At 36.4% G+C, this 27,869-nt stretch overlaps 1 protein-coding gene across 1 annotated transcript; it reads right to left on the bottom strand.

The window, feature by feature from the left end:
- Nucleotides 1-1,460: 1,460 nt before the first annotated feature.
- On the bottom strand, nucleotides 1,461-4,599 carry LOC144433189 (uncharacterized). The gene is made up of 3 exons (XM_078121498.1): nucleotides 4,591-4,599; nucleotides 2,953-3,076; nucleotides 1,461-2,281 (listed from the first exon to the last, which is right to left on the bottom strand). The coding sequence occupies exons 2-3, from the start codon at nucleotides 3,068-3,070 to the stop codon at nucleotides 1,461-1,463; spliced, it is 939 nt and encodes a 312-aa protein (XP_077977624.1). The 5' UTR covers nucleotides 3,071-3,076; nucleotides 4,591-4,599.
- Nucleotides 4,600-27,869: the final 23,270 nt, after the last annotated feature.

Here is a 27,869-nt window from a genome sequence, read left to right as displayed (position 1 = left end):
GATTGATTTATGCTCAGAAGACTTAGAAAAAATAACTGTCACCATGTAACCCTGCATCATTCAACCTCTCTGAAATAGCTATATAGATAAATGGCAAATCTGGTCTGGTGAATATTGGGGCGAGGCATTTTTGGAAACCAAGTGAGGAGTAGTCTTGCTGCTAGACGTTCGGGCTTTCTTTCGATACTATAAGCGAACGAAGTTCGCAGTGAGGGCTTGCCCGAACACCTCGATAGCGATGTTCGGTCGTGTGTCGTATTCTATCGGAAGAACATCCGAGGTCTAGCAGATAGACTAAGTGAGGAGCTACCAATCTCTTTAACAGCCTTGTCAAAACGATACCGAGGCTATTGTAAAGAGATTACAAGCTCGCAACTTAGTTTGTTTGCCAGAACGACTCTCTCCAGTGAAAAGAAAAAACCTCTTCTTAAAGCGAGATTTGAGAATGTTCATAAGTCTGTTTTTAGAGTCAAGATTACATTAATTGTTCTGATGACAGTGACGCGTTGCACATACTGTCAAGTCATGTAAGTAAAATCACTATTTTAGAACGTGAAGTTGCAAATATGATATTCTTATGAGATCTTACTTCTAATGTAAACCAGAATTCCTTGAATACATATTGACTTGTGTGTTTTTGTTGTTGTGGTGAATAAGGTAAACCTGATATGGAAAAAATTTAACAATATTGATAAAAAAGAAAGAAAAGAGATACATAATGTAATATTCTATGATATACATGTTTGATTAATATTCTATGATATACATGTTTGATTAAGTTAGGGTACAACTTGTTGATGAGTGACTTAGTATGCACCTCAGAAAATATGAATCTTAAATATCTACTGTTACTGTGCTCAAGACAACTGAAATCCACTGTTAGTTTAAAAACAAAAACACAAAAACAAAAACACCACAAACCAACCAACCAACCAACCAACCAATCAACAAACACACACACACACACACACACACACATATACATACATACATACATACATACATACATACATACATACATACATACAAACAAACATACATACAAACAAACAAACAAACAAACATACATACATACATACATACATACATACATGCATACACACGTACATACATACATATACATACACACACACATACATACATACATACATACATACATACATGCAATTGCATACATACATACATACATACATACATACATACATACATACATACATACATACATACATACATACATGCATGCATACATACATACATGCAATTGCATACATACATACATACATACACACACATACATACATACATACATACATACATACATACATACATACATACATACATACATACATACATGCATGCATGCATGCATGCATGCATGCATACATACATAATACATACATACATACATACATACATACATACATACATACATACATACATACATACATGTAGTGCATATATTATGTCAATCCGAGTTTGATCGGTTCTTTCAGTTTATGATAAACGTTCCTGAATCTTCTATTATTGGCCTTGGTTTTCCACAACGTTATCAACACTTCAACCATTCTCGCGTCCACTGAGCAAGGATCTACAAACAAATGCCGTAGTCCGTCAGATACATCAAGACCATTGAAGATATCTAAAGACGACGCGTATTGCATTAACTCTCTCTGTTCTCCTTCAAGTTTGTAAACAGGTTCCCCAGAGCTGAACCAGCCTTTACACTGCTTTCGGGCCAACGTAACGAGTCTTTGTCTCAGGCTATCCAACCGATTGTGAGTTTCTTGAGATAGTGTTTCTTCGTGGTCTTCTACGGCAGCTTGATGTCGGAGTTGGCGATTGTTATTTCTTTCAATTTCTAACTCCTTCAACAGTGTGTCCATTTGGTCGTCCTTGCGTTGCATCTTCATTTGATAGAAATCATTGACACACTCCCTGTCTTTCTGGTCAAGCATTTCTTTACATTCTTTGTAATTATCGCGATGTGAGTTGATTTCAGCTATGCAGTCTCTGTATCTAGATTCTTGTTTTCTATTTTCCCGGACACAGTCTCTATATTCAGTGCTGTCCTTGCTGCAAGATGCATACATTTCCTCGAGGAGTTTGATTTCTTTTGTCAACTGTTTTTCCTTTTCTTCCAGCAACATCATCCGATGTTTCCAGTCAGCATAAAGCAGGTCATGTTGTTGTTTGACTTTGTCCACCTCAGTCTTGACTTTAGAGTCGCATTCTTCGACGGATATCTTCTTATTTGGCCCGAAACACACAGCTAAGAACATCACTAATGCAAAAAAAGAAGCAATTATAACACAAATTTATGTTTAACATGTAACACGCGATTTGATTGGCTAACATGGCATAATATATTTTGCAACACATCCCGTCATTATACTAGGACCTGTAATGTGGGTCATTGTGCTAACGTCTACAACATTACCTCATAAAGCATACTCCTCAAAGAGAGCTGTTTCAACGTTTTCATGCTATGTTTAGTTTGAACATTGGCTGTGTCATCCACTCTAAACCCGTTTTATAGTCTAATTACTTCGAATTTGTAGGAACCGCATTCAAAATTACGCTAACAAAATCGTTTATTTTATCACGTGACATTCGACGGCCCTGAACGTGAATGGGTATCCACAGCATGTGCAGGAAAGGGACGCGATATTCAGCACACATGTATATGGAAATGTTAAGTGTATTTACATATCAAAATCTTCTGCAATAATTAAAACACAAAAAGTACGACCGGAAAGCAATTTTCTTTTACAGGGTAATTACGGAATTCTAAAATAAAAATAAAAACTACGTATACCTGCATGCCTGTCCATCCATCCATCCATCCATCCATCCATCCATGCACCCACCTCCACCCACCCACCCACCCACCCATCCAGCGACCCATCCAAAGTAAATGACATTTGTGATAATAATAATACATAAAATAGATACCTGCTATAACAACTACTAATAACTTATTTGTCTTCACAGTTTCAACCACGTCGGATATAAATCTCTCCACAATCATAGTTCCACCGTAGTAAAAACACAAATATGTATAGGGAGACATTCGAACCTTTAAATATATATATATAAGAAGTTAGATACTGACAGACGACAATGGTTGCATTCACATGCGAGTCATCGGTCCATCCTTTGAGCCAACATATGACATATACTCATGCGAAAAAATCACCTTGTTAGATATCAAGTGAGGAAATACTGTGTAAAAGGTAGCCGTTTTCCGCTGTACCTCAGACCGCAATATATAGTGGTCTAGTGTACAAGGATGAGCTTTAACGCTCAGAAGATTTACAATAACTATAAAATATATGTGTGACGATGAAATCAGTGAACTTCTAGATATGTATTCAAGCGAGAAATCATAAATGTGTTAGTAACGTTAACAATAACAATAATAATAACAACAACAACAACAGCAGCAGAAGCAGCAACAATAACAACAACAACAACAGCGTAGAAATGATATGACAATAATTTGATTCTTTGCAAAACACTCCATAGCTCAATGTATATGGTGAATACCGCTCGTCCAAAATTGCAAGCTGAACGATTTAGGTACCTTAGTATAGTGTCAGGTTATCACCTCGCAAGCGGGACCTATTGCAATATATATTTGTAAAAAATGAACACGCCTCGTAAGTCCATTTTTTATCACTTGGACGACATGTACTGTGTGACTTCCGGCGCGGGGTAATTGGGATGTGGGTTTCCCGATCGAGCAGGCTCATGAAAATGAATTTAAAATGAAAATAGATTTGCAAATGAAAATGAAAATGAATTTGAAATGAAAATCGATTAGCAAATGCAGGTGAAAATGAATTTGAAGTGAGAATCGATTTGCAAACGCACGTGAAAATGAGTTTCAATCGATTTGCAAGTGCAATGAAAACGAATTTCAGTTGGAAATCGAATTTGAAATAAAAGTCGATTTGCAAGTGCAAGTGAAAATGAAAATGAATTTGAAATGAAATTCGATTTGCAAATGCAAGTCAGAATGAAAGGGGAATCTATTTTCAAATGCAAGTGAAAATGAATTTAAATCAATTGAAAATCGATTTGCAAATGCAAGTGAAAATGAAAGTGATATCATGAGCCTCCTCGGCTGCCGTACGTAGTCCTCCTAGTGAATTCCATACACACTGCATTTCTTGGAATTTCCCATATAAACATGGAGTGGGACTATTTCCTGGAAATATCGTTAACCCATTTGTCAGTGTGTAAGGTTTCATTTTGACTAAACCTAAGACTTAGCGATCAGTAAAAATCAAGAAACTGCGACGTAGCATTTATTTTTGTTGTAGGTGGTTTGCAGTATTTAGAAAATGATATCGTTAAGAAAGGTTTTGGGCACTCACTGGAAACCGAGTGTGAATTCGGTAAGGTGACCCGACCTGTATATTTGATAAAATGTATCGTTCGAGGGGTTCAATTCGCGCTCAAGAAGTGTTATGCCAATTGAACCTAGGTTATTTAGTGTCACTGTTGGTTATGTAGTAGATAAATTATACATTTGAAGGGGGCTTCATAGCATTTTGTATAATAATAGTTCAAACTGTAAATACTCACGCTAGCAATGTAGTGCCATTCAGCAGGAAAGTGTTATATCCACACGCATGCGCAGAACCAAAGTGACCCAGACGTAAGATTAGCATAATAAGGCTTTTATGTTATGACCCTGGCTTTTTATGTTTCTCATTACTTTTTCACAGATGGGTCGGTCGGGCGGTAGATCGATTTAAAAGTAAAGAGTAAACAATCATCTTCTTCATATGTTTCTCTGCATTTCCTTTTCCTCCTCGCTATTTTCTTTTTATTGGATTCCTGGTAACAAGCCCTTTGCCAGCTTCTCTACACAATTGTAATGTTTTTAGCCCCTAACTTGAATAACCTCGCTCCGTCATGAAAGAAAAATGTTCTGTTCGTGAACAAGTATCGCCATCGTCACCATCACTGCAGATATTATCGACATCTGTACGTCAAAATTCTTGATTATTCTTGACTGAGAGGGCGCTGTTCCGTCTGAGCTGAAACTCTTGGTCGGTCTGGTAATAAGAAACAGTAAAAATAGGGTCACCATCACCGAAATGATAAATAGGTATATATATTCATGTTTTGCTATGGATGGTTTAAATAATGCCGTGTGTGTTGTTATTATTACTAGGGTATTACTATATGAAGGTGGCTGTATTATATCACACGTGTACATATATTTGTATGTATCTCCTGAAATACATGACAAGCATGGGCAAATACATTTTGGAATTTTTGGTCACCTTACTATTGAGTAGAATAACTCCAGGCCAGTGGTCCTGCAGCTAAATATAGCGATCATGAATATTACCCTTCGTAAGGGAAGGGATCATCTGTCTGTCTGTATGTCTGTCTGTCTGTCTGTCTGTCTGTCTGTCTGTCTGTCTGTCTGTCTGTCTGTCTGTCTGTCTGTCTGCTAGCCAGTCTTATCAACCCAATCGCGCTTCTTAACTAGTGAGTGCTGGCTGGTAACTGGGCAACTTTGACTGTAGTGGAATATAAATTTTCAATACAAAATGTCAGTGGAAAACAGACAGTGAACTAAACATTCGTCACGTCTAAAGTCCTATAAGATTGGTATTGACAAACAAGAGGGTGTCTTTCTCTGGCTTAACGCCGCGCCCTTCATTGGATACTGAAAAGAACATCGTGGAGACAACGCGTACGCGCGACTTTCGCTAAATCGTTGACATCGACGACGATGACGGTGATCAAAATAATTAACATTTAGTCCTGAGTCGTCACCAGTAAAGAAAAATGAAATACAAATAAATTCGTTTACTTTGATTGCAACATGTAAAGATGGTGGATCAAACAACAACAACATGAATGTTATATCTATTATTTAAAATTTCTTGATCGGGGCAGTATTTTTTTTTAAATACTTCAACGCACTATTAAACACGATATGGCATCATGACACTTGTCTAGATCTTGTAGGCAGTGTGAACTCACTTTTATATCGTTATAAAGTCACAAAGCATGACCTCGCAATGAGGGCTTGCCCACTACAATAGAGTTGTGTCTTTTCAAAGTGCCGAGTTTGCATAGTGCTTACATTGTTCAAATAAAAGATTCGTCAAATGTTTTCTTCTCTTAAACGTATATGGTATAAAGAAAGTTCCACAGTAGTGTTCGTTAGTGGTGTTTGTTAGTGGGGGGTTCACAACTGGTTATGTCTCCGTCCTTAAAGGTAAGTGTTCTCGTGTGTGAGTTTTTTCGTTGATAATTAATTGCGACTGGATGTATCGTGGTCAGACGAAAATTCAAAATTATGCTAATTTAAATAATTACCTCAGTGAACTTGGGCGAGATTGACTCGGGATACCATCCGTTTCTGTACAACCGTTACTTTAATTGTAAAGTAAACGTCTCGGATGGTAACGCAAAAAAAAGCGTTATTTAGTTAAAAGTCCAAAAACATACTAAACCAACGTCACCGTACAAGAAAATGCGAAAAGACATGCAGTGGCTATGCAGTAGTTTATCGTAGTGCGATTTCCATTAAAAAACAGTCCCTGTATATAACCATTAAAATCACGTTTAAAACCAAGTAAACAAAACCAATCGATCATAATCCCTGACAGCAAAGGTTAAGGATGTGTTTCTTATCAAAGTCTGCCCATAAAAGTGTCGTTTGTCAACACACTCTTTCATTCCTGCTTGATTTACAGATGTCAGATTTGAACAATACCACGGGTCACCTCGACATTCGGTTCAAATTTGTATTGACCATTGTATATCAAGTAATGGCGTGACACCAATTGTCGGAGCAGTGACTATGTTGCATGTACAGAAATTATTATTTGAGTAGGCGTCATGTCTGCATTTAATTGTTTTAAATGGCTGAACAATATTGCCCCATATATGATGCCATTAATGGAGATGATAGGGTATTTGGAATGGTTGTAAATCTGAAGTTTAAAGTTTTGATCAAATAATTTTAGTTACCGAATTATGCTCTAATATAATAATTTATGCACTTGCGTTTGAGTTATTGAAATGTTATTATTTGTCAGAAATTGCAAATTAAGGAAATTAATATTCTGCCGTACTTTTTATCCGTTCTTGCATGTAGACGAGTCTCAGCAAAGACCGGGTGTGTCTACGTACAGATCGTGAAATCAAACTACGAATGATTTATACGTTGGTTGACCGACATGCAAGATATCCGACTGTTTTTGAAAGTTGTTTATACTAAATGAGCATTGTGAGAATAACATAGAATTGAATCCAATAAAATTCAATGAATGCTTTATTAGGTCAAAGGACAGTGTAATAGAGCGTGAAAATCAGTGGAATCCATGCATGAATAAGGTCAGAGATCATTGCAAGGTAGTGCAGAAGAAAACTATGGTGCCGGAATGCTATACAAGTTGTTTACGATTTCAATGACTTACCCCACCAGTGAGAGTCTGAGTGAATAGGTAATGGTTTGATAATTACAATAGGCTTCAGAATGCCATTTTGTTGGTGTACTCTCTATAAATTATCGACATCGAATATTCGTGTGATAAAATTATACACTTTGTCACACAAGCTCAATAAACGAATTTCGTTTGTTATGGTGGAGGGTCTGGTAGACTGTCGACAGTCGTTCGTGCCTTTTTTGCTACGTTTTATCTAAAACTAAAATGGTCTACTATAACTGCGTACTGATTGAACAGCGAGTTCCTATCAGTACGCGTTATTAGTATACAGTGATATGGAGCGAGGCGACGACTTTGTTTAAGATGAGACGTAGCAAAAAAGGCACGAACGACTGTCGACAGTCTAGGGGTCAGGCGTCAGTGCAATTGCTGAACTTCATTTTCGCACTTCTAACCAAATTTCGAAAACATTCAAACCTTTATTGATAAATTCTGTTTTAACTACTGAAATGATGATAAGTTGATTGAAATTTACTACTAATTTGATGAGATGCAGTGCTAGTATTTTAATGTGTTTACCTCCATATTTTTACATTGCATCGATCGTAGTTGTATGACCGCTAAAATTTTCATCATGGTTTACATCATATATAAATGTGTCTATGTCGAACCTCGATGGTAGGGGTGGGTGGGGGCGGATGGTTGAGTGTGGGGTGGAGGGGTGGATGGGGTTTGTTCTAAACGAACGAAGTTCGCTTATTGACATTGTGCGACATTGTGCGATCGTCCCTTAGTAGCCGTATTCCATATAATGTGAGATTATTTGATAAAGCAATTACGATTAACTTTAATACCAGTATGTTGTAACCACTCCTCTCAAATGTTGATAGCGCCCGTCCGTCCATCCATCCATCCATCCATCCATCCTCCGACCCATCCATCCGTTCGTCATGATGTGACGATGCGTGAAGCGATTGATATATCTATTGTACACATTTTGCAGATTCTTTTAAAAGTTAGACGAAATCAAATTTTGCATCACCATATGGTCATTAACACGACAGGTTATAAGATAAAACAAACTAAAAATAAATTCACAGCCGAGAAAGGGGACAGTTGTCGCTGAATTCAAACAATAAAACCAGTCATCTGCAAAAAAAGGCAGTTCCATTGTTAAGTTTTGCGTACTAGTATAGATGCTTGATTCAATGATGCCACGCCTTTCCAATAATGCAATCGCTTGACCCCTGCAAACTTCTATACATCGTGCTAAATTTGTGCCGTTGTCCTTTTCGGAGCAGTATATGAGTGGTATGCACAGTTATCGAAGTTTTCTTTGGTATTGAACTTTTAAATCGTACGCAAAAAAATTCTAAAGTGGCATTTAAATGCAACAACTCGATGAGACGTACTGCGGTATGAACAATAAGCCAGGTAAACTTCAATAAATTGTGCACTTGGTTATTGAAAAGACACAAATGCGTGTATTACTTACTGTTTTACTACGGGAAACGTGGAGTACTTTGTGGCCGGTGACACCACATCACATGAAAGTTTCTTAAACGTTTTTGGTTAGTTGTTGTTGTTAATGGTGTGTGTGTGTGTGTGTGTGTGTGTGTGTGTGTGTGTGTATTCATATAAAATACACTCGTCAAAGTTGTAAAACGTGACAATGATTACGGTACAATAAACGGCAAACAATAAATATGCCAGTTTCAACTCTGAACTTATCAGTATAGATACATTGGTTTACTTCAGGTCTTTATATGTATACCATAATTGATAAAACCCTCGTTTGAATGTTCTACAAACTGAATGCGGCAGCTACTAACTCTGTCATAGGTTCAAAGGTAAGACAAACGCAGTGAAGTATAAGAATACTTTTCTTGAACTTATGCTGCACAGTTCTTAAGACTGTTAGAATGACACACAACCCTGGTTTCTGATCTAGCTCTAACTGTGACGTACACATTGTTTAGAATTTTAAAAACAGAATGTATTTTGTACTATGTATGCATATGGGAACTAAGAAAAACTCCATACTCTTTTAAATTCACCGATCGATACCGTATTGTTGCAGCAAACAACCCCAAACACGTAGACAGTGTGTTTCTATGTTTAACATCTTGTCTATGGTAATTGAATGCTGGAAATACACCGTGACGAAATAATTTGGAGACACTCGTTTTAAACGCATAAGAGCTTGTTGTCCGAATCGTGTTTCTTTAGAGCACGGAGTTACTGAATTCGTTCTGTGCTGACAGAAAACCCACTTCCAAAATTAGAAGTGACGTCAGTAATTATAAATAATGCCGACTATTGATTGTTTCCACAGCAACTATCATACCTATGTGGGAGATAGGGAAAAGTGTGGACTAAGTGTGAAGTTTGACACCTAGAACAGTAACGATGTTATTAGGCCATTGTCGTCGAAAGATGGGAAAATCTAAGTATAAGTGGTTATTGTTACTCCTGCCGCTAACTATTCTCTTCTTTGTCAATATTGTGTTGTTTGATTCAGATGACAATTCAAAATCACCAGAAATGGGAAGGTAATGCGTATTTATCATCTTATTGTGAAAAATGTGTATCATTATAGTTAATTTGCAATAGTTATTTCGAATGCCTGCTTTAATGATAGCTTTCGTGATTCATATAAGGCTGAATAAGAGCTATTTGGGTCAAAATGTGTTACTCTGTGTCATGCCCAGTTACAAACACTGTTATGGTACCGGTTATATTTACGAGCATTAATATTACTCAAAACACAGGTATGTGCTTTTGATTGAAAGAGTGATCAAAGTGAGTTATTGCGAACAGTTGGGCGAACACTAAGCCCTTGGGAGACTACTAGTAACCGGGGGGGGGGGGGGAAGAAAAAAAGTTGAGGACATTTATTACAGAACCAGAAATGGAAGATGATATTTACAAAAATCTCCCGAGGGACTAGTGCCAGAGTAGGTACTTGTCTATCAAATACTTTAAGATGGATTCGATATAACATTTTCGTCCAAAAACTTTAAGTCACATTTATCATATATCTACAAATTACATTATCAAGTGTCCAATGTTTCTAAACACCAACTCCATCCTTGATTTAGTCGGTATCTTCAATAAAACGATTCTTGAAAAAATATGGTATACGATTGTATTTGGTCTTTCTATGTCATTTTTTACAGACAAAAGGAACAACACGTGTACAAATCTAATATGCATATAGATCAACAGATTGTTCAACTTCCGAATATAGACGATGGTTTCGTGCAAGGGTAAGATATAACTGTTTTTTTTCCGCTTATTGGATTAGTATTGTTGTGTAAATGCACCCAATCTGTTTATTTGGTGAAAAGTAAGTTTGTTAAATTAAAAACATATATTCAAATTACTAACCACTTTTCATTATTGTACGTATTACTGCCAGTAACAGAAATGAAATGGATGAAGAAGGTGATAGTGTTGCTTACAGTGATATTTTGAAAGATTATCCCGTCAAGATGGACCGAGTGCCGTCGAAGATAGACAGAGCGCCTTCGAAGATAGACCGAGTGCCGTCGAAGATGGACAGAGTGCCGTCGAAGATGGACCGAGTGCCGTCGAAGATGGATCAAGTGCCGTCGAAGATAAAACGAGTGCCTCCAAGGATAGACAGAATGCCGTCCAATACTCAAAATAATATTACAAATCCATTGCTGAGATTGAGGTGAGTACTGTGGACAATAAGAGTTACTTTCGTGTTTGTATCGTTCGCACGGTCATTTAGGACAATAGATTAGCATTGTAGGCACTGGGATGGACATAAAGTACACCAATAACAGTGGCTCGTGCATGCATGTAGTATGCATGTAGTATGTATGTATATGTATGTATGTATGTATGTATGTATGTATGTATGTATGCATGCATGCATGCATATGTATGTACGTATGTATGTATTACACGTTTTACAAGCGTGCCTTTGATTACAGTAATTCATACTATGTTTTTTGTTATTATAAAACAACCAAACAGAGCTAAGATATCAAAGAACATATCCATCGATGCAGACGTAAGAGTGTATAAGAGAGAAGTACCCCCTCAACGGATGCACTTTTTACAGAACTACCAAGACGGCCTCGTTGTTTATGACCCAAATTATACAATGATGCCTAACTATTCACTGTCCTTGGCGCCAAAACATACGTGTGCAGTCGTTGCTGATGGCATGTCTTTAACACGGTCAATGTGTGGTTCGAAAATAGACTCGACGTCGTTTGTAATGAGAACTACTTTACTGACCTCGCGAACGGATACAATGGAGGATATAGGAAGGACAGCTGACTTAACATTATTAAATAAGAATGTACTCTCCAAACTGCAAACATCTTTGTCAGAAAAAGGTCGAAAGAGAGGAAAGATAGACCCGACTCGACTAATAGAATTCAACAACACCATATTCCTGTATCCATGGAGACTGGAAAGGTATTCCAAAGAGCGACAGCAACTACGATATGTAACACTGCGCCTGCGCCAATTGTATAATATCAATCTCAAGATGGCGTACTCTCCTTTGAAGCCATTCACTGCAAAAGTCAATGAGTAAGTAAAATTGCTAGATTATGTTGTATTCATGTCGTTTTTGATTCGTTATTTCAAATTCTTCTTTGAGAATGTTCTTACACTAAAGAAGGACAAACAATGTTCCCAAAATAAAGTTACAAAGGTGGGGAGAACTAGTCTTATTAAGGGAAAGTCTAGTCTTGCTGCTAGACGTTCGGACTTTCTTTCGATACTATAAGCCAATGAAGTTCGCAGTGAGGGCTTGCCCGAACAGTCTAGCAAATGTCATTTTCAGACCGGACATTCCATTGAGATTAGTGGGTTGGGCCATGCATGCATATACTTTAATATATTCAATCTCTGCATGCAGGTGTTGACAAACACATTTACATCATTACTATGTCTTATCGGTTTATGGTAATTCTGTTTGATGAGTGTGTAGACGTTGTCATTCACACATTTTAGTTAAAGCATTGGTGGTTATTTTTACAAGCCCCTCCTTAAGATGAATATGCATGAAAAATTAGCTATTGTCCCCTTGTTTGTGCTTGTCGCTAATACGGTTCTCTGATTGGCAGTTATTTATATCCTGATGACATTTGCTAGACCTTGGATGTTCCATCCTCCGAGTCGATAGCGATGTTCGGTCGTGTGTCGTATTCTCCGGGAAGAACATCCGAGGTCTAGCAGATAGACTAGGGAAAGTCAAAGTAAAAACCGTTGTGGATTTTAAGACATCCAAAGGTTACATGTGGTTTGTTTGGTTAAATAAATACACACTTTTCTGAACATGATGTGATGTAACTGGATATCAACAAGTTTAAGCACACTGTGATTCATCAGGTTTAGACTGCTCTTTTAATAAAATGCAAAATTTATATCATTCACCCACACAATATATTTATAGTCTTGCTCATGTCTGTTAATGTCCCGTACCCTGTAGGTTCTGGAACACTGCTACGTCAAGTGAAGAATTGACACTGATCACACTTGCTGTTCTGCTCTGCGATGAGGTAACTGTCTACGGTTCAACGATCGCGAACTTGACAGGATGGAAGGGACAGAAGCCAGTTTTAGAAGCCATAGATTCATTATGGAATTTACACAAGGAGAACGAAAGATCCCACTTAGAGAACTCAGTCGGCGCTATTGTCAGTCAGCTTTACAGCTCTAATATTCTGCATATCGATAATGACTGTACAGTGTCATAAACATATCTGGAAAGGTTTACTAAGGTGCGAATCTTGATGCCGTGTTTTTCTCATTTATATCACATAAACATGTTTTGGTGCAAGAATCATTCTACTTGGGGTACAATTTAATAATACTCACTTTAAGCTTTGTGTGGGCGTACTGTTAGCAGACTTAACATATCAAGCAAATTGCAAGTCCCTTTAATTTACATATCCACTAGAATGTTTACCAATGTGGCCTCAGTTTCTCAGAATTTCCCGTTCTTATTTTTTTTACAACGAGGGTTAACACAATGTATCTTGGCAATTTTCACTTTTTGAAAGTGACCTCAGATGTCCAACACAATGGTGACAAATACTGATAGTAAAAAAAAATTCACCAAGAAGGACATAATAATTCTTCCCTCTTATCAGTAATATGTTTCGGATATCTTTAAAAATACGTGTTTAAAGTCGGAGCATTTCTTTGCGATATTGAGTTGTAAATATTCAGTGATAAGGCTTGAAAGCGCAAGCCCCCCCGCACGCACACACACACACAAACACACACACACACACACACACACACACACACACACACACACACACCTTTAGTAAGTTTTGAAACTAAATTGTTACGAAGTCAAGAGATTAGTTAAGCACTTATTTTCAATCGATTTGTTTTGAAGTGTTCAATCAACTTTTATTGCGTGACAACGCGTGCTTGGGATATCTTCGGGGTATATACCTTAAAGTACTTTTAACAATGTAAAGTATGTCAATCAATCAATGAGTCAATCATTGAATTTCTATAGCGCCAGATAAAAAAGATGAGTTCTGTTCAAAGGCGCTTGAAAGGTTCAATCCACACAATATGCTAGTTTGAAAAGGTGTGCTTTCAATTTGTACTTAAAAGTTTCCAGATTTGATGACTGACGAATTTCTTGTGGTAAGCCATTCCAAAGTTTTGGAGCAGAGTTTGAAAGAGCACGGCCGCTATACGTCTTGTTGTTAAATGTTGTTGAGACCAACAAGCCCTTATTAACAGAACGGAGGGAACGTTGTGGTGTGTATGACTTAATCAAATCACTGATGCATCCTGGGGCTTTATTGTGTTGGGCGTTGTAAGTAAGCAAAATAATCTTGTAATTTATCCTGAAGCGAACTGGCAACCAATGTAGGTCTTGATGGATGGGTGAAATATTGGTGCATTTCCTTGAACGGGTGATTATTCTAGCAGAGGTGTTCTGAGCACGTCGGAGAATACAGATTATTATTATTATTATTATTATTAATTATTAGGAAGTCCGTAGAGTAACGCATTGCCATAATCCAGCTTGGTTGATACTTGTTAGATACTTCCTGATGGATCTGATACGACGAAGATGATCATAAATGGAATTGCATGTATTCTTGATGTGATGTACAGCATATGGTTATTGTCAAAAGTAACACAAATATTCCGTGCTGACAACAGGTACAGAAGCTGATCCAATTGTAAGATGGTCTATTGGATCAGGCAGTGTGCATGTGTTGAATTTGGAGTGAATGAGGCTACTCTCTGTCTTCGAATCATTCAGCTACAACTTTTTTGCTGTAATCCAAGCTTTTATGTCACAGATGCAAGTTTCAATGGAATGCACGGCTGAGGAAGTATTGTCATATGAGAAAGCCATGTATAGATTATTATCATCTGCATATTGATGAACCTGTACGCTGTGCTTGTGAATAAGTTTACCCAGTGGAGATATGTATATTGTGAACAAAAGAGGGCCCGGCACTGACCCCTGTGGTACCCCAAAGATGGTTGACTAGTGATATTTCCAATCTGAACTGACTGACAATATTGTTTGAGATAAGTCTCAAACCACTTGAGAGCTACACCAGTGATACCAAGCTTAGGAAGTCTATTCAGTACTATACTGTGGTCGATGGTGTCAAGGGCAGCTGACAGGTCCAATAAGATAGGAAGAGCGTATTCATTAGAGTCGATTGGTACACATGTCATTATGAATTTTAAGTAGGACAGTTTCAGTACTGTGATACTTCCTATACGCTGACTGTAATGGTTCTAGAAGATTGTTGGTCACCAGATAGTTATTTACTTGTGCTGCAACAATCTTCTCGAGGACTTTGGCGAGAAAAAGCAAATTAGAAACTGGTGGGTAGTAGATCTGTTTTGCTCACATTTGACGCTTTCAGTTTGAGCTTTAAACCTACACTTCCTGCAACTGGAACATTTTTTTTGAAAATGATTTGTTATCGTACATCCTGAATTGCCTGCGGCTAAACGTATTTTGTAGCTGTATACACGATATGGTACAATAAATCAAAATTAAATTGATGTTTGGGTCCGCACCCAAAATCAGCGCACTCAACGGCGATCACGAGTTTAACCTGTTACTGCACTATTTACGGATAAGATGTACAGTGTCTAGTAAGTATTAGTATGTTAACAATTGTCAGTGAATAGATTGTGGTTGGCTGATTTAAAAATTATACTAGATACAAACTAAGATAGTTGTAAGACCAAGCTATCTTTCAGGATTTAAATTCACCACCACCCACGGATAATATTAACCCCAATTAACAGATACGATGTCTTTTTAATAAGTAATTGATTAATTTTTAGTGAATATAGCTTTGGTTACTTGATGAAAAATATGTCCCAGTTAATTGCAGCTAGTGTGGCAGGGGTTTAAAGTACACTTATTGGTTTTTTTTTTATAGATCACGTGAAGCAAAACGTGATTACATTATGTTCGACCACCTGGCTTTCAAAACAGACGATAAAGTTTCCCTGGAAATCTACGAAATAGGAAATCTTACATACAGACAACCATGTGTTCTCTCTAGATCTCTCTTTGAATGTGTGTTCAGTTATGAATGGTGACCAAATTAAAGTCAAGTAAACTATTGAATGCTCAAATCAATCTTTCGTACGTTTCATGATTATGTTCATATAGATGTAATATCTGACCAGAAAATGTACTCGAACTGCAAAGTTGACTAAGATTGACCAGCTGCCCAGGGAAAGATTTTGTATACGTGCTTATAATCTATTGTTCGCCTCTTCCTTCGGAGTTTCAAAAATCCAACATTCCGAAATTCTATTTTGTGATGACTGCGTATATGGTCAATATTATGCCCCTGTTCTAGAAAGTATCAAAACCTGGGGTACACATCTGTATCTGTAACTGGTAATGCTGATGACGTAGGTTGTGAGAGAGGTACCACGATACTGTAACTGGCAGCTGCATTTTTTAAATATCAACCTGGAGGGCGCTGTTCATTTCAGCGAAAGTAGTATCTCACAGACGGATTACTTTGAAAGCACAAACCGTTCAGATGAGTATAGCCTGGCTTACGCCATCTAGATGTCTACATATATGTCGAGTATTGAATCACCTTTCTGATTATTAGGACAATTCTTCAACCAAGTTGCTTTAACGAGACGTAATACAACTAGCTACAAAGCATTGTGGTTTCCAAGCTCAATCATGGTTCCCTACTTTGGAATAAGCTTCCTCTTAGCATTCGCCCGGTCAGTACAACCGAATCTTTCAATGGAATCCTAATTTATAATAAAATCGCATCTTTTTAAGCAGTACTACTGGGTGTGATTTGTGCAATTTTCATCCCCCTTTTGGCCCCCTCAATTTATATCATTTTAGTCATGTAATTGGTATTATCATTAAAGAACATTGTGACACCGTAGAACGCTGTGAAAGAAATTTAATTATTATTTATGATTAATTTAAGACTTGTCAAAACAATTTCTATACTGATAATTTCAAGCATATCAGCTAGTTTGATGAGTTGAACCGTCAGTGGTTAAAATATGTATGCAAAATATATGTATCAACCAAAGCATTATCTTCCAAACAAGATATAGACTGTGTCCCATGAAAATTGTTGATAACCGTACATACATGTCGTGTACAGAGCACTGACAATTACAAGTAATTGAATGGAGATAATAATAAAAATTACTATATATATATATATATATATATATATATATATATATATATATATATATATATATATATATATATATATATATATATATATGGACTTCTTAGATTGTGGTTTGTATATTGTAAAACAAGAAACAGATTGTTAAAGTAAAATGACAAATTGAAGTGAGATGAGAGAGAGAGAGAGAGAGAGAGAGAGAGAGAGAGAGAGAGAGAGAGAGAGAGAGAGAGAGAGAGAGAGAGAGAGAGAGAGAGAGAGAGAGAGAGAGAGAGAGAGAGAGAGAAGGCGGTAAAGACAGAGATTACGAGTGAGTAGTATATGCAGGCACCTAAGTCAGACTCTGCATATTCCACTAAGAAACAACTGATTCATGGCTCACCAGCTTAAGAATTGGTTTACTAAAGCAATATAGACTTGGTATATTAGATATTGCAGTGTTGTGTATTTGGCATGATCAACTTAATAATTTGAACCGTTTTATTAGCGAAGTGATCTAATTCTTTTGTCTTTGTATACTCATTGTATTCAAATACAAGCTCCACATCACCTTATTTATCCTCAACTGAATTGTTCGTTTCACAGAAGGTCAAGGTTCATCAAGTTGGGTATCTTTGTGATCCTTTTTGATTGGTTATCGGGAGCAGCACACCATGACAGTGAATAAACACGTACACAAAGATCGTTATGTTACTAAAGGGGTTTTCGTCAGGAAATGTCTGAGCAAGCAAGCAATTAAAGTGTAGAGGTACTTGCCCCATTACCTTTCTTATCTGATAAGAAGAACACGCACGCAGGTGCTTTAATTTGCTGGAATGAATGTACGCTGAGTTCAAGTTCTGTACTCTTGACCCATTGAGTGGCGCTTAAACATACGTTATCTCTGAAGTGGGATTCGAAATCTAATTTGAGATTTTCCCAGTTAGTTTCAAGTAGTGTTTCTAGTGCATGCTGTTTCCATTCTAAGATAATTATCCTTGAAAACCGTTAACTGAATAGCAAAGAAGGGAAGTGCTAAAAATGTTTAAAACGCGCATTTTCTGGGTCAAATTTACATTATTTTGCAAAACTGCTGGTCGATAATATGGAAGTTTTGCTGTTATACAATCACTTCAGCCAGTTTAGATATTACCATTTAGAGAAGAATGCGACTCGGCATAATTTTCCCGACGTAGGGATTTTCTTAGAAGTAAATATTTTTAAGTTTGTACTTTGGGTTCAGGGTGTAGATGCATGTTCCTGATTTGATAGCAGGCTTTTCATCGACCTTAGTAATTTGCAACATTGACGGAGTGCAGTCTATATCTTCATCAATGCGATAATCTTGTGCAAAGAAATATTCCAAAAATATATTGAATTCTTAAAAGGAGAAAAGTAGTATCATATTGCAATTTCATCACAGAATAATGGGACAAGAGATATAAGAATGGAGACAATTAATATTAGGAAAATCAAAACGGTGGAGTGTTGCATTGTTTGGTTGGTTGGTTGGTTGGTTGGTTAGTTGGTTGCGTACTGTTTGGCATGTCCTCTAGAATACATTCTTATTTTTTAAATTAAGAAAATAAAATATTTGGTTCAAAAACAAAATCAGAAGGCCGGACTATTGATATTTCTTCAAGAACAAACAAACAGAAACTTGCGTGAGATACCCTTCTTTTGATCTGGTACAATTTGAATGTTCGGCTCTATATTTGCCTTCAGCTTTATCAAATGTATCGATTGTTTTTCAAGAAAAGCGACACCTTAGCAGTCGAACCATGATCATTATAATAACATTCAATCTTCGTTAGGTTTGTAATTTGTATGCAGTTCAAGTCACACACACAACTAGGGAAAACAAGTAGGAGTAGTGCATTCAGTCTATCACTTAAAGATTGTGTTGTGGAGTCTGGGGATAAAGTAGTGATTGCGTCACAGTAAATGTACCATAAAGCTTTTATATAGAAACACTATCTGAGACTAGGTGTCTCAGCTATCATTCTCTTTTGTCTGGAATATGGATTGCAAAATAAGAAACTGAGATTAAGTAGAAGGAACCAGAGGTATAGTTTCTTTTTAGGGATTTTCAGAATGATACTAAGCCGCTGCGAACTACGTTACCAGACTCTAATGAGCAGCAAACACATTTTGCTTGAAGTTGTTTCCAGAAAGGACATTCCTGGTGAACTCTTAATGTTGACATTATATTCAGTTGAACAGATCGATTATGGGTATGATAAGAGAACGACTGTCATTTTTTTTTATAATTTGTTCTGTAGGGGAATAAAACCTTACCCGTTTTGAATTGACTCAACACTAACGCATCAGCACAACTCTGCTTTCATTAATGGCAACGTGATACGATAACCTTATCCTTTGCACGCAAAGTGGTAGGGTTATTAGCGTTTAATTACTCTAGGTGCAATGTTATTTTGACAAGCTTAGAATACACGTCAGTCGTGATTAGCATCGCGAATTCGTTCGTTGTTGAAAGGAAATTTAAGAGGTTCCGTGCAAAGGTGTAAGTTTACATGTAATGGCCTCCGAGAGAGTAAACATTGAACTTTATGAAGTCAGACTTTTGAAAAGGACCTTTTATAGGATAGTTGCTAAATATATGGAATTAATTGATCAATATGGAATGATTTGCCTTTAGGAAAGATATTTATGTTACGTTTACATTTGTAGAATAGCGTGACCCATCTTATGTAAAGTGTTAGAGTACAAGGGTTCCTGATATTGATTCTCAGTTTGACAATAAAGAGAACACACGATATACAAGCTTTGAGAGGTAATAAAATTGTTAAGGTTGTGTCAAATTCTACCAGTATAGGAGTTAAGGTTACACTCTAAAACTGTATACAGTATCTTCTCAGTCTGTATGTTCTAGTTTGCGTTCTGGTAAAAAAAAGGAGAGGTATAGACACAGATATCGCACTATTCAAAAAAACTCATCAATCTCCCGTCAAAGAAGGGAATTCTGTAACACTGGGATTGGCCATCCAGTATTATAATGAAGCCGCGGTCATAGCATTTTTTAATTTATCACCTGATTTGCAATTGCTGTAATTTAATTCACAAACCATTCCTTTATACTATTAAGTTCATTCTATGTATAAAGTAAAGTAAAGTGAAGTGTATATGATAGTGTAGTGACACCATTCCACAACCTCGATCGTGATTTCCAAGTTACAATTTCACTCATTTATTAATTTTACTATTCACTAATACTCATCAGGCTGAGAATTGATAATATCAAAATTGATCCTTAAACTCAGATAAGTACTTGTGAGCATTTTGCGGAATACTATAAAATGGACATTTACACAAATCTGTATGAATTGACTCATTTTCCATCTGATATTAAGAACTGCGCTGGCAGCCAAAATTGTAATGCTTCAAAGAAATCGAATAATGGTTGAGACTTAACGGTATTATACCGTATTAAGGTATTATTTGGTAAGTATTAAGATAGTTGGCGTTCAAAGGAAGTTAATATCGAACTGATTGCAATTTGAACTTTAATTCACCATACTTTGAGGACAAAATCCACAAAACAGGAAAAGTGGAGAGTGGAAATCAGAATAACAAGCGAGGATTATGGCAGTGTAACAGAACAAAACCATATGGGGTTGAGAAGTATTTTCTGTCTCATTAGACCCAACATTTCCGGAACAAAAGGTCGCACAGATCGCGATTGAACATATTTTTACGTGATCTTAATCTCCGGACGTGTATTATGAACACGAAGGGTAGTCCTTACCTCGTATATAGAGAACATTACATATACGAAATTGCACCATGCAACTATATATATATATATATATATATATATATATATATATATATATATATATATATATATATATATCAAATCTAAGATAAGAATGAATGTAATATCCACAAATAACAGTTGCTACGAAAGGGTCTTAAACACTAAAGATATCAGCATATACAAGATCCACATCAAACTGTAACTGAATCTTTATATCAATTTCTTTAATATGTGAATCTTGTATCATGTTGTAGCTCGTACCAGCATAGTTAACATCTGTCTCCCCAGTCTCAGTTCAATCCACACAAAATAACAGACTCGTACTCGACGGTGATATAGACCAGGCCATGCCTGCGTAGTATATATAATGGTGTTAATCACTGACAGTGAAACAATGGAACATCAGGAAGTAACTCGATATGGCACGGTGTGTACTAGTTGTGTCAAATTCTACAGTGAAAATGGAATTGGTGTACCATTAGATTAGACCCACTTACCATTAGGACACATTACACAGACAGGAAACTCTTGTCTGAAATGCTTTCGTCGACAACCCCTCTTCTTATTCTATTTTAGTCCTTATATTTCTTTGAATCAAACTCCGTCACTATATACAAGGAAATGACTAATTGATTGATTGACATTCTAGTAGCGGACAGAATGTTACATTATTTGCGTATTAACATCTTTTGTATTTGCAAATTGTTGGAGAGGGATAGCTGACACCTGTACAAGAATTTCCACTTAAGGTGTTTACGTGTCAATTTATATATTACGAAATGCGTTCATTGTATGGTATATCATTTTCCTCACTTTCTAAATACTTCCTGTTCGGCGACCTTCAAGGAAACTTATCTGTGATGAATGACGCGTTTGTGAACGATGTGTTGGTAACTGTATAGTGACATTGTGGTTATAAACATGGTTTCATTAAACGTGGTTTCATGAACAGTAGAAGCCTGGCAAAACACTTTATTACTAGCTGAACTCTAGGTCTGCGTCATTTACCCAGTGAACAATGCAGTAAAGATATCAGTCAACTCCAAATGTCGAAGACTGACAGCCATCCTTAACACGGAACGAAGTCATGAACACGAAAGGAGTCACAACCTAGCCTAGGGTGATGTTATTTTCAGTACCGGTCCCCCCCCCCCTCAATTTGATTTGGGTTACGTTTCTGTAGTGTTCGTGGTTCTCTGTGCAACACCTTAATTAAACTTATTAAGGAGTAGATTCTAACTGTATCATGTCTTCTCCGTACGTTGACTAAGAGGCTGGTTTTATTGCTCTCTGTCATTCGAACTGATTTTCGACTGTATCAAAGGGCGATGGAATCTTGTTGGTGCGTTTGAAACACTAAATATTAGTCAACACAATTGGGAAAAGTAAATTGTATTTTGTTTATATAAACTAATGTTTAAGTCAAAAGTGTGGCGTCAAGTACATCTAAGAAATCGTACGTAAACTAGCAAAGCTACTACAGAATAATAAGACGAGTAGTAAGCACCTTAAACCTTTTTTCACTGTTTTTGCCCTAGACGTCATTGTTACTGTATATAGTTCCACTTTCATTATCATTCTTACTATTCCTAAAAATCATCCCGAGATGCAAATCCTAGATTCGCACTCGTTTAGAGCAGAAAGGGATACTAGTATATATATTTAGTTTAACGGATATAAGTACAAATGTCTTACAAAAATGACCCCCTCAAAAAAAGAAATTTAAATAAAAAATAAACAAGAACAAGCACAACAGCAACAACAACAACAACAACAACAACAAAAACAAAAACAACAACAACAACAGCTAAAACAATCACAATAATAACAACAATAACAACAACAACAACAACAACAGCAAAAACAACCACAATAACAGCAGCAGCAACAGCAAGTTCATGATGGTACGGCAAATTTACATAAGTACGTTAAGTGGTCCACTCAATTTGGGGTTAGAGACTGAACTCATTCTGACATCATTACTTAAACCAGTCTGTTTACAATATGTATTTAGTGCTACAACGTGTTTTGAATCTCGTAATTTACTTTGAAAAAGTCGAATGTCACATCTGCCATATTTGTATATGTAATTCAATGTGCAAATTCTATTTTTATACTCTATCACAAAGTACAATAACCCGATAATGTTTCACCATGTTCTTGGAAACTCTGAAAGCATACAATGAGAAATGGTCATTATGATGTATGGGAAACATGCTTTAAGTCATTTGCAACTCTTCGAGGGAAAGTACCCCAGTTGCTGTTAAAATGAAAAAAACATTGTACGTGGGAAGGATTTAAGATTAAAAATATATTCGCATGAAAACTAGACCAACGACCCGGGCAGGAAGAACACTATTAAAAACTGACAGTATATTGCGTGCATCATATCCTACACCTGCTTCCCCTTTATGCACTTTGATTTAAGCTCATCTGAATTCAACTTATTAGTATATTGAAGTGATGATTTAGCAAATGAATAAGTGTATATTCACTTATCAACTTACAGGAGTCAGTAACAATAGTGCTAAATTGCCCGAGACGGCTGCATTGAAAAGATGGACATCGCAATTACTAACAGCGCACAACCTCAGAATGTTAAAGATTAAGAAGCGTGATAGAGTTTAATATACGACAGAAGACGATTTTTAAGATTGAAATTTTTTTTCGGTTGTTACTTCACCTGATTACAATGTCTAATCAAATTTACACTTTCCTTATAGTGTTTTCGCCTAAATCTTGCATCAAACATATGATGGTGAAATTTCTAGTTCATTGATACACACCAAAGCATATACCCTCCCACACATTCAACATAGCTGACAATAATATTTAAGATGTGGAGGCGTGGAATAAACAATAGCGCTAAAAGTATATTTGCATACATTTTTGAATATTTATTTGCTTGCCTATTAAATCCCCTGTTATTATTTTTGTGGTAAACACCATCATTTGACTGTTTCTATGGGCGTGGTCTTGTCCCTAGACATATTTGCATACAGTTTGGATATTTATTCGCTGGCAACCCTTCCTGTTTTTCATCTTTGCAATATAAACCATCATTTGGCTGTTGTTATGGACGAGGTGTTGTTGCTAGGCATATTTACAAACGTTTTTATTCTTTACATTTACCAACTCATCTAGTGTTGTTATCTTTGTAATATGCATCATTTCGTTGTTGCTAAGGGCGTGGTCATGGTTGCTAGGTAGTTTTGTCAAAACGATTTGAACAGTAATTGCAAAATAACAAATTTAGAAACAACCCCACCAAGCTTCAGGCCCGTTTATCATGTAGTTTTCAAGATATAAATTTTTAACCAAATCGACATTTTTAGACCTAATTTGCATATCTCTGATTGGATGATCATATTTTGGATACACCATTATGTACGCGCGTTCATAGGCATCCCTATTAATTTTCAGTCCAATCTGCTCAGTTTTGGATCTATAGATATTTTACCAAAAAGATACACTTATAGCCCTAATTTGCATATCACTGATGGCATCATCACGTCATGTACAATTCTCCTACTAAATAACACTCATGATGCTTGTGCTAAATTGTCGCCCAATCTGCTCAGTAATTATGGAATTATATACTTTTGAACAGAAAGACACATGTTAGACCTAATTTGCATATCACCACGTCATGAATAATTCTTAATATACACACCCCAAGAATGATCCCACCAAATGTCAGGGTAATCTTAACTTCCCAGTAGTTTTGGAGTTTGAGGTTTTTGACCAGAATCACATTTTTTGACCCCAAACTCACATCTCTATTGCGGTCATTTCATTTGTGAGAACAAACTTACATGTACACGTCCTAGGTTATGTCCCCTCCAAATACCACGACAATCGGTCTGGTGGTTTCTTACTTTAAGTCGATAACATACACACACATCCTCGCGCGCGTGCGCACACAGACACATATAGAAATTTCCCCATGTCTATAGCATACCGAACCTTAGTTCAGTTGTGCTAAAACAGTACCGAACTCACAGATAAACACAAAGAAGTATATATACACAAATCTTGTACATACTGACACGTATAAAACAATTATGTTGACTTCTACAGTGATAAATATATCCCTGGCGATCGCATATTTCTAGCTTCGTTTTCACACGTACAAGCCAGGTGTTATGTTATTGTTCGTTCGTTTGTTGATAATTCATGTTTTTAATCACCATGTACCAAATCTTTACATATAGCATACCTCGCAGACTTTATTAGCTAAAAAGACAAGCCTGTAGTAATAACACCTACAGATATATTTTGTATTGGTGATGGCAAGGAGTCGTTTTATCAGGTAAAAAAAATAATAATACTAAAGCTAGTATTAGAATTTCCAAACTGATCAAGATATGGAAAAAACAATTAATAAATATACTTTAAAAGGAAAGACGGAAATGAATTCTGTCACTTTTTTTTCCATTTTAATCAACAGTTAAATTGCAAAATGTCTCCTCACAAACCATCCGAATTGAAGGAAATTGGCAGTTTTAAATGAACAATGGTTTACGAATACTACATTGATTAAACTCTCATCTCGAAGGACAGACTGCATATTTACATGACTCGAAGGAAATTCCCAAAAAAATATAAGCTTCTGAGCAGCGCAAATGCTGTTTGTTAATACTATTTGCATTTTCGACTGCTTTGTCGGTGACGGTAACACATTCTGGGACTCTCCCAAGAAAAGGCTAGCGACCGAACAATTGCCTAAAGACTAGTTAAATTTTAATGCAAAGATTTAATACATGTGCAGTTCTCATTAATAGTTAAATGCCTGTTTCAGAATCCTTGACATTTGTATCATCGCTCTTAATTTGTGGCGACACTCCGATAGCATGTAGCATGAGTTGTTTACAGTATTTTGCTATGCGGGCATATAACTGTTAATTTGCTAATGGAAAGCTGTCAAACTTAAATTTCTTATAAAGTAGTACACACTAGTACTGTTTATTTGTCAACCTACCGTACCGTCGTAGACGAAGTCCATCGCATAGCTTTGAAAAGCGCAAACTCATGAAGAAATGTTGCCATGGTATTCTAGATTAAGTATTAAAATGGGTCAAACTATATATTTGTTGGGTGTAAATAATGCATGTTTGCTTCCAGACAGTGAGTAATATGATACACGTGATATTTAACAGTCAATTTGACTGGCCAAACGAGAATGTTGGTGAAGCTATGGTTCACATGAAGACAGTTCACGTACATCTATTGCCATACACCTTATGCACACTGACAAACGGTATGCTCATTTGAATTATCGTATATTGGTAAACAGCTAATGACATCGAATTTGCTGTACAGAGTGACATTTGAATAGTTGTAAACCTGAGCTTGTTTAGTCAGGCTTTGTTGAACGTAGCTACATTTACTTAATTACTTAAAACACGTTTGCACTTGTATGAATCGACTGCAAATATGCATAGTTTGTTTGAAATGTTGTATGTGCTAGCTCTGTGTTTTGTAAGTATTGTACCATGACAGGGTTCGGTTGATAGACACAGTCATTTTAATTAGACATTGACCTGTCCAGCATTCCCATTACATACTCACAATACAATCTACCTATCAAAGTGAATGCCGATGACGACAATTTTTCACTTCAATCGTTTCTTGTTCCTGATTAAGTCAAGATGACGTTATTTTTAGAACGTCATTAGACCTCCTCATTTCTATCTTAAGGAAGAACGTACAGTAACCAAAGCTTATAAGGTATCTAAATTCCATTAACGTATGCGAGGTCATATTGCAAAATGTCCCCTGACAGTTAGTCCTGCTTCAGGAATAGAAATTCCACTCAAATGACTGTCCCCAAGGAACGATTGGCCAGACTACTCTAGTTTGATAAAAAGTTAGTAAAACATATGTACATTAAGGAGAGACACTTACTTGAAATTAACGCGATCTGCGTTATACTTCGAATGTATATGACAAGTTGAATTGAAAACCAGTTGTTACGATTATTAATTTTGCCCAACTTCTGTCAAAAATAAATGTCGCCACATGTTATATAAAATTAACATTTATAGCGTGGTGAATCGCCATAAATCATACATCATGTTTAGTTCCCGTTGTGTTTAATATATCATCCGGCTTTTCCGATACAACAGTCACGTGGCAAAATATATGGAAATAGTTTTTTGTGTAAATCTCCAAGCAGAATTCAACTGGCATTATTCGGGAGTTATTACGTTATTGTCTTTGAACGTTTCAACGTGACTGTGTCATGTGACAACGCCTGTCTGGACTTTAAGCTTTATGCCACCCTGTCAGAAAGGACAGATACTAGATTTAACATTCGTTCATGAATGGTGAAATTTTTTATGAATTCCAAATTATGTTTGTTCAGCAGTATTGTCCTTATATCTTTTTATGCAACTGATCATTTAAGGACTTGACCATTATTGTTACTGCAACAATATCCTTTAATACCAACGTTTGTAGAAGTTTATAATTGAATGAGCCACTACACTGATATTTGGAACCCATTATGTATGTATGTATGTATGTATGTATGTATGTATGTATGTATGTATGTATGTATGTATGTATGTATGTATGTATGCATGCATGTATGCATGTATGTTTGTGTGTGTGTATGTGTGTGTATGTATGTATGTATGTATGTATGTATGTATGTATGTATGTGTGTGTATGTATGTATGTATGTATGTATGTATGTATGTATGTATGTATTCCAACTTTTCTCTTTTGCTGTCGACGCTCTATGTATACCTTTACTAATATTGCAATATATCATTGACAAGTTTAATCATTTCCGGGTATATATGTACCGGAATGTACTAATTCCAGCATGGAACTAAATATCAAGAATATGATAATGATCGTAAAATGTCAAGATAATCTTTTATATTGCCAATTTCAAGATCCTAAATGAGACCCGTGTACCATTTTACTTTCTTCCTGATTAGCTATTCCCGCTAGTAGGCGGAAGTATCTCGTGTACATGACATGAAAAGGACT

The sequence above is a fragment of the Glandiceps talaboti genome, chromosome 3 (genome assembly GCF_964340395.1).
Source record: "Glandiceps talaboti chromosome 3, keGlaTala1.1, whole genome shotgun sequence".
Classification (NCBI taxonomy): domain Eukaryota; kingdom Metazoa; phylum Hemichordata; class Enteropneusta; family Spengelidae; genus Glandiceps; species Glandiceps talaboti.
The sequence above is the reverse complement of the archived record's forward strand: the minus strand, read 5'-3'. Positions and strand labels throughout refer to the sequence as shown.

Bases quoted from the DNA above. Each gene is read 5' to 3' on its own strand.
- LOC144433189 (XM_078121498.1), bottom strand. From the start codon at position 3,070: ATGTCTCCCTATACATATTTGTGTTTTTACTACGGTGGAACTATGATT. The intron at 2,282-2,952 runs GTATCTATTTTA...TTTTTGCATTAG, and splicing joins ATTAGTAGTTGTTATAGCAG to TGATGTTCTTAGCTGTGTGT.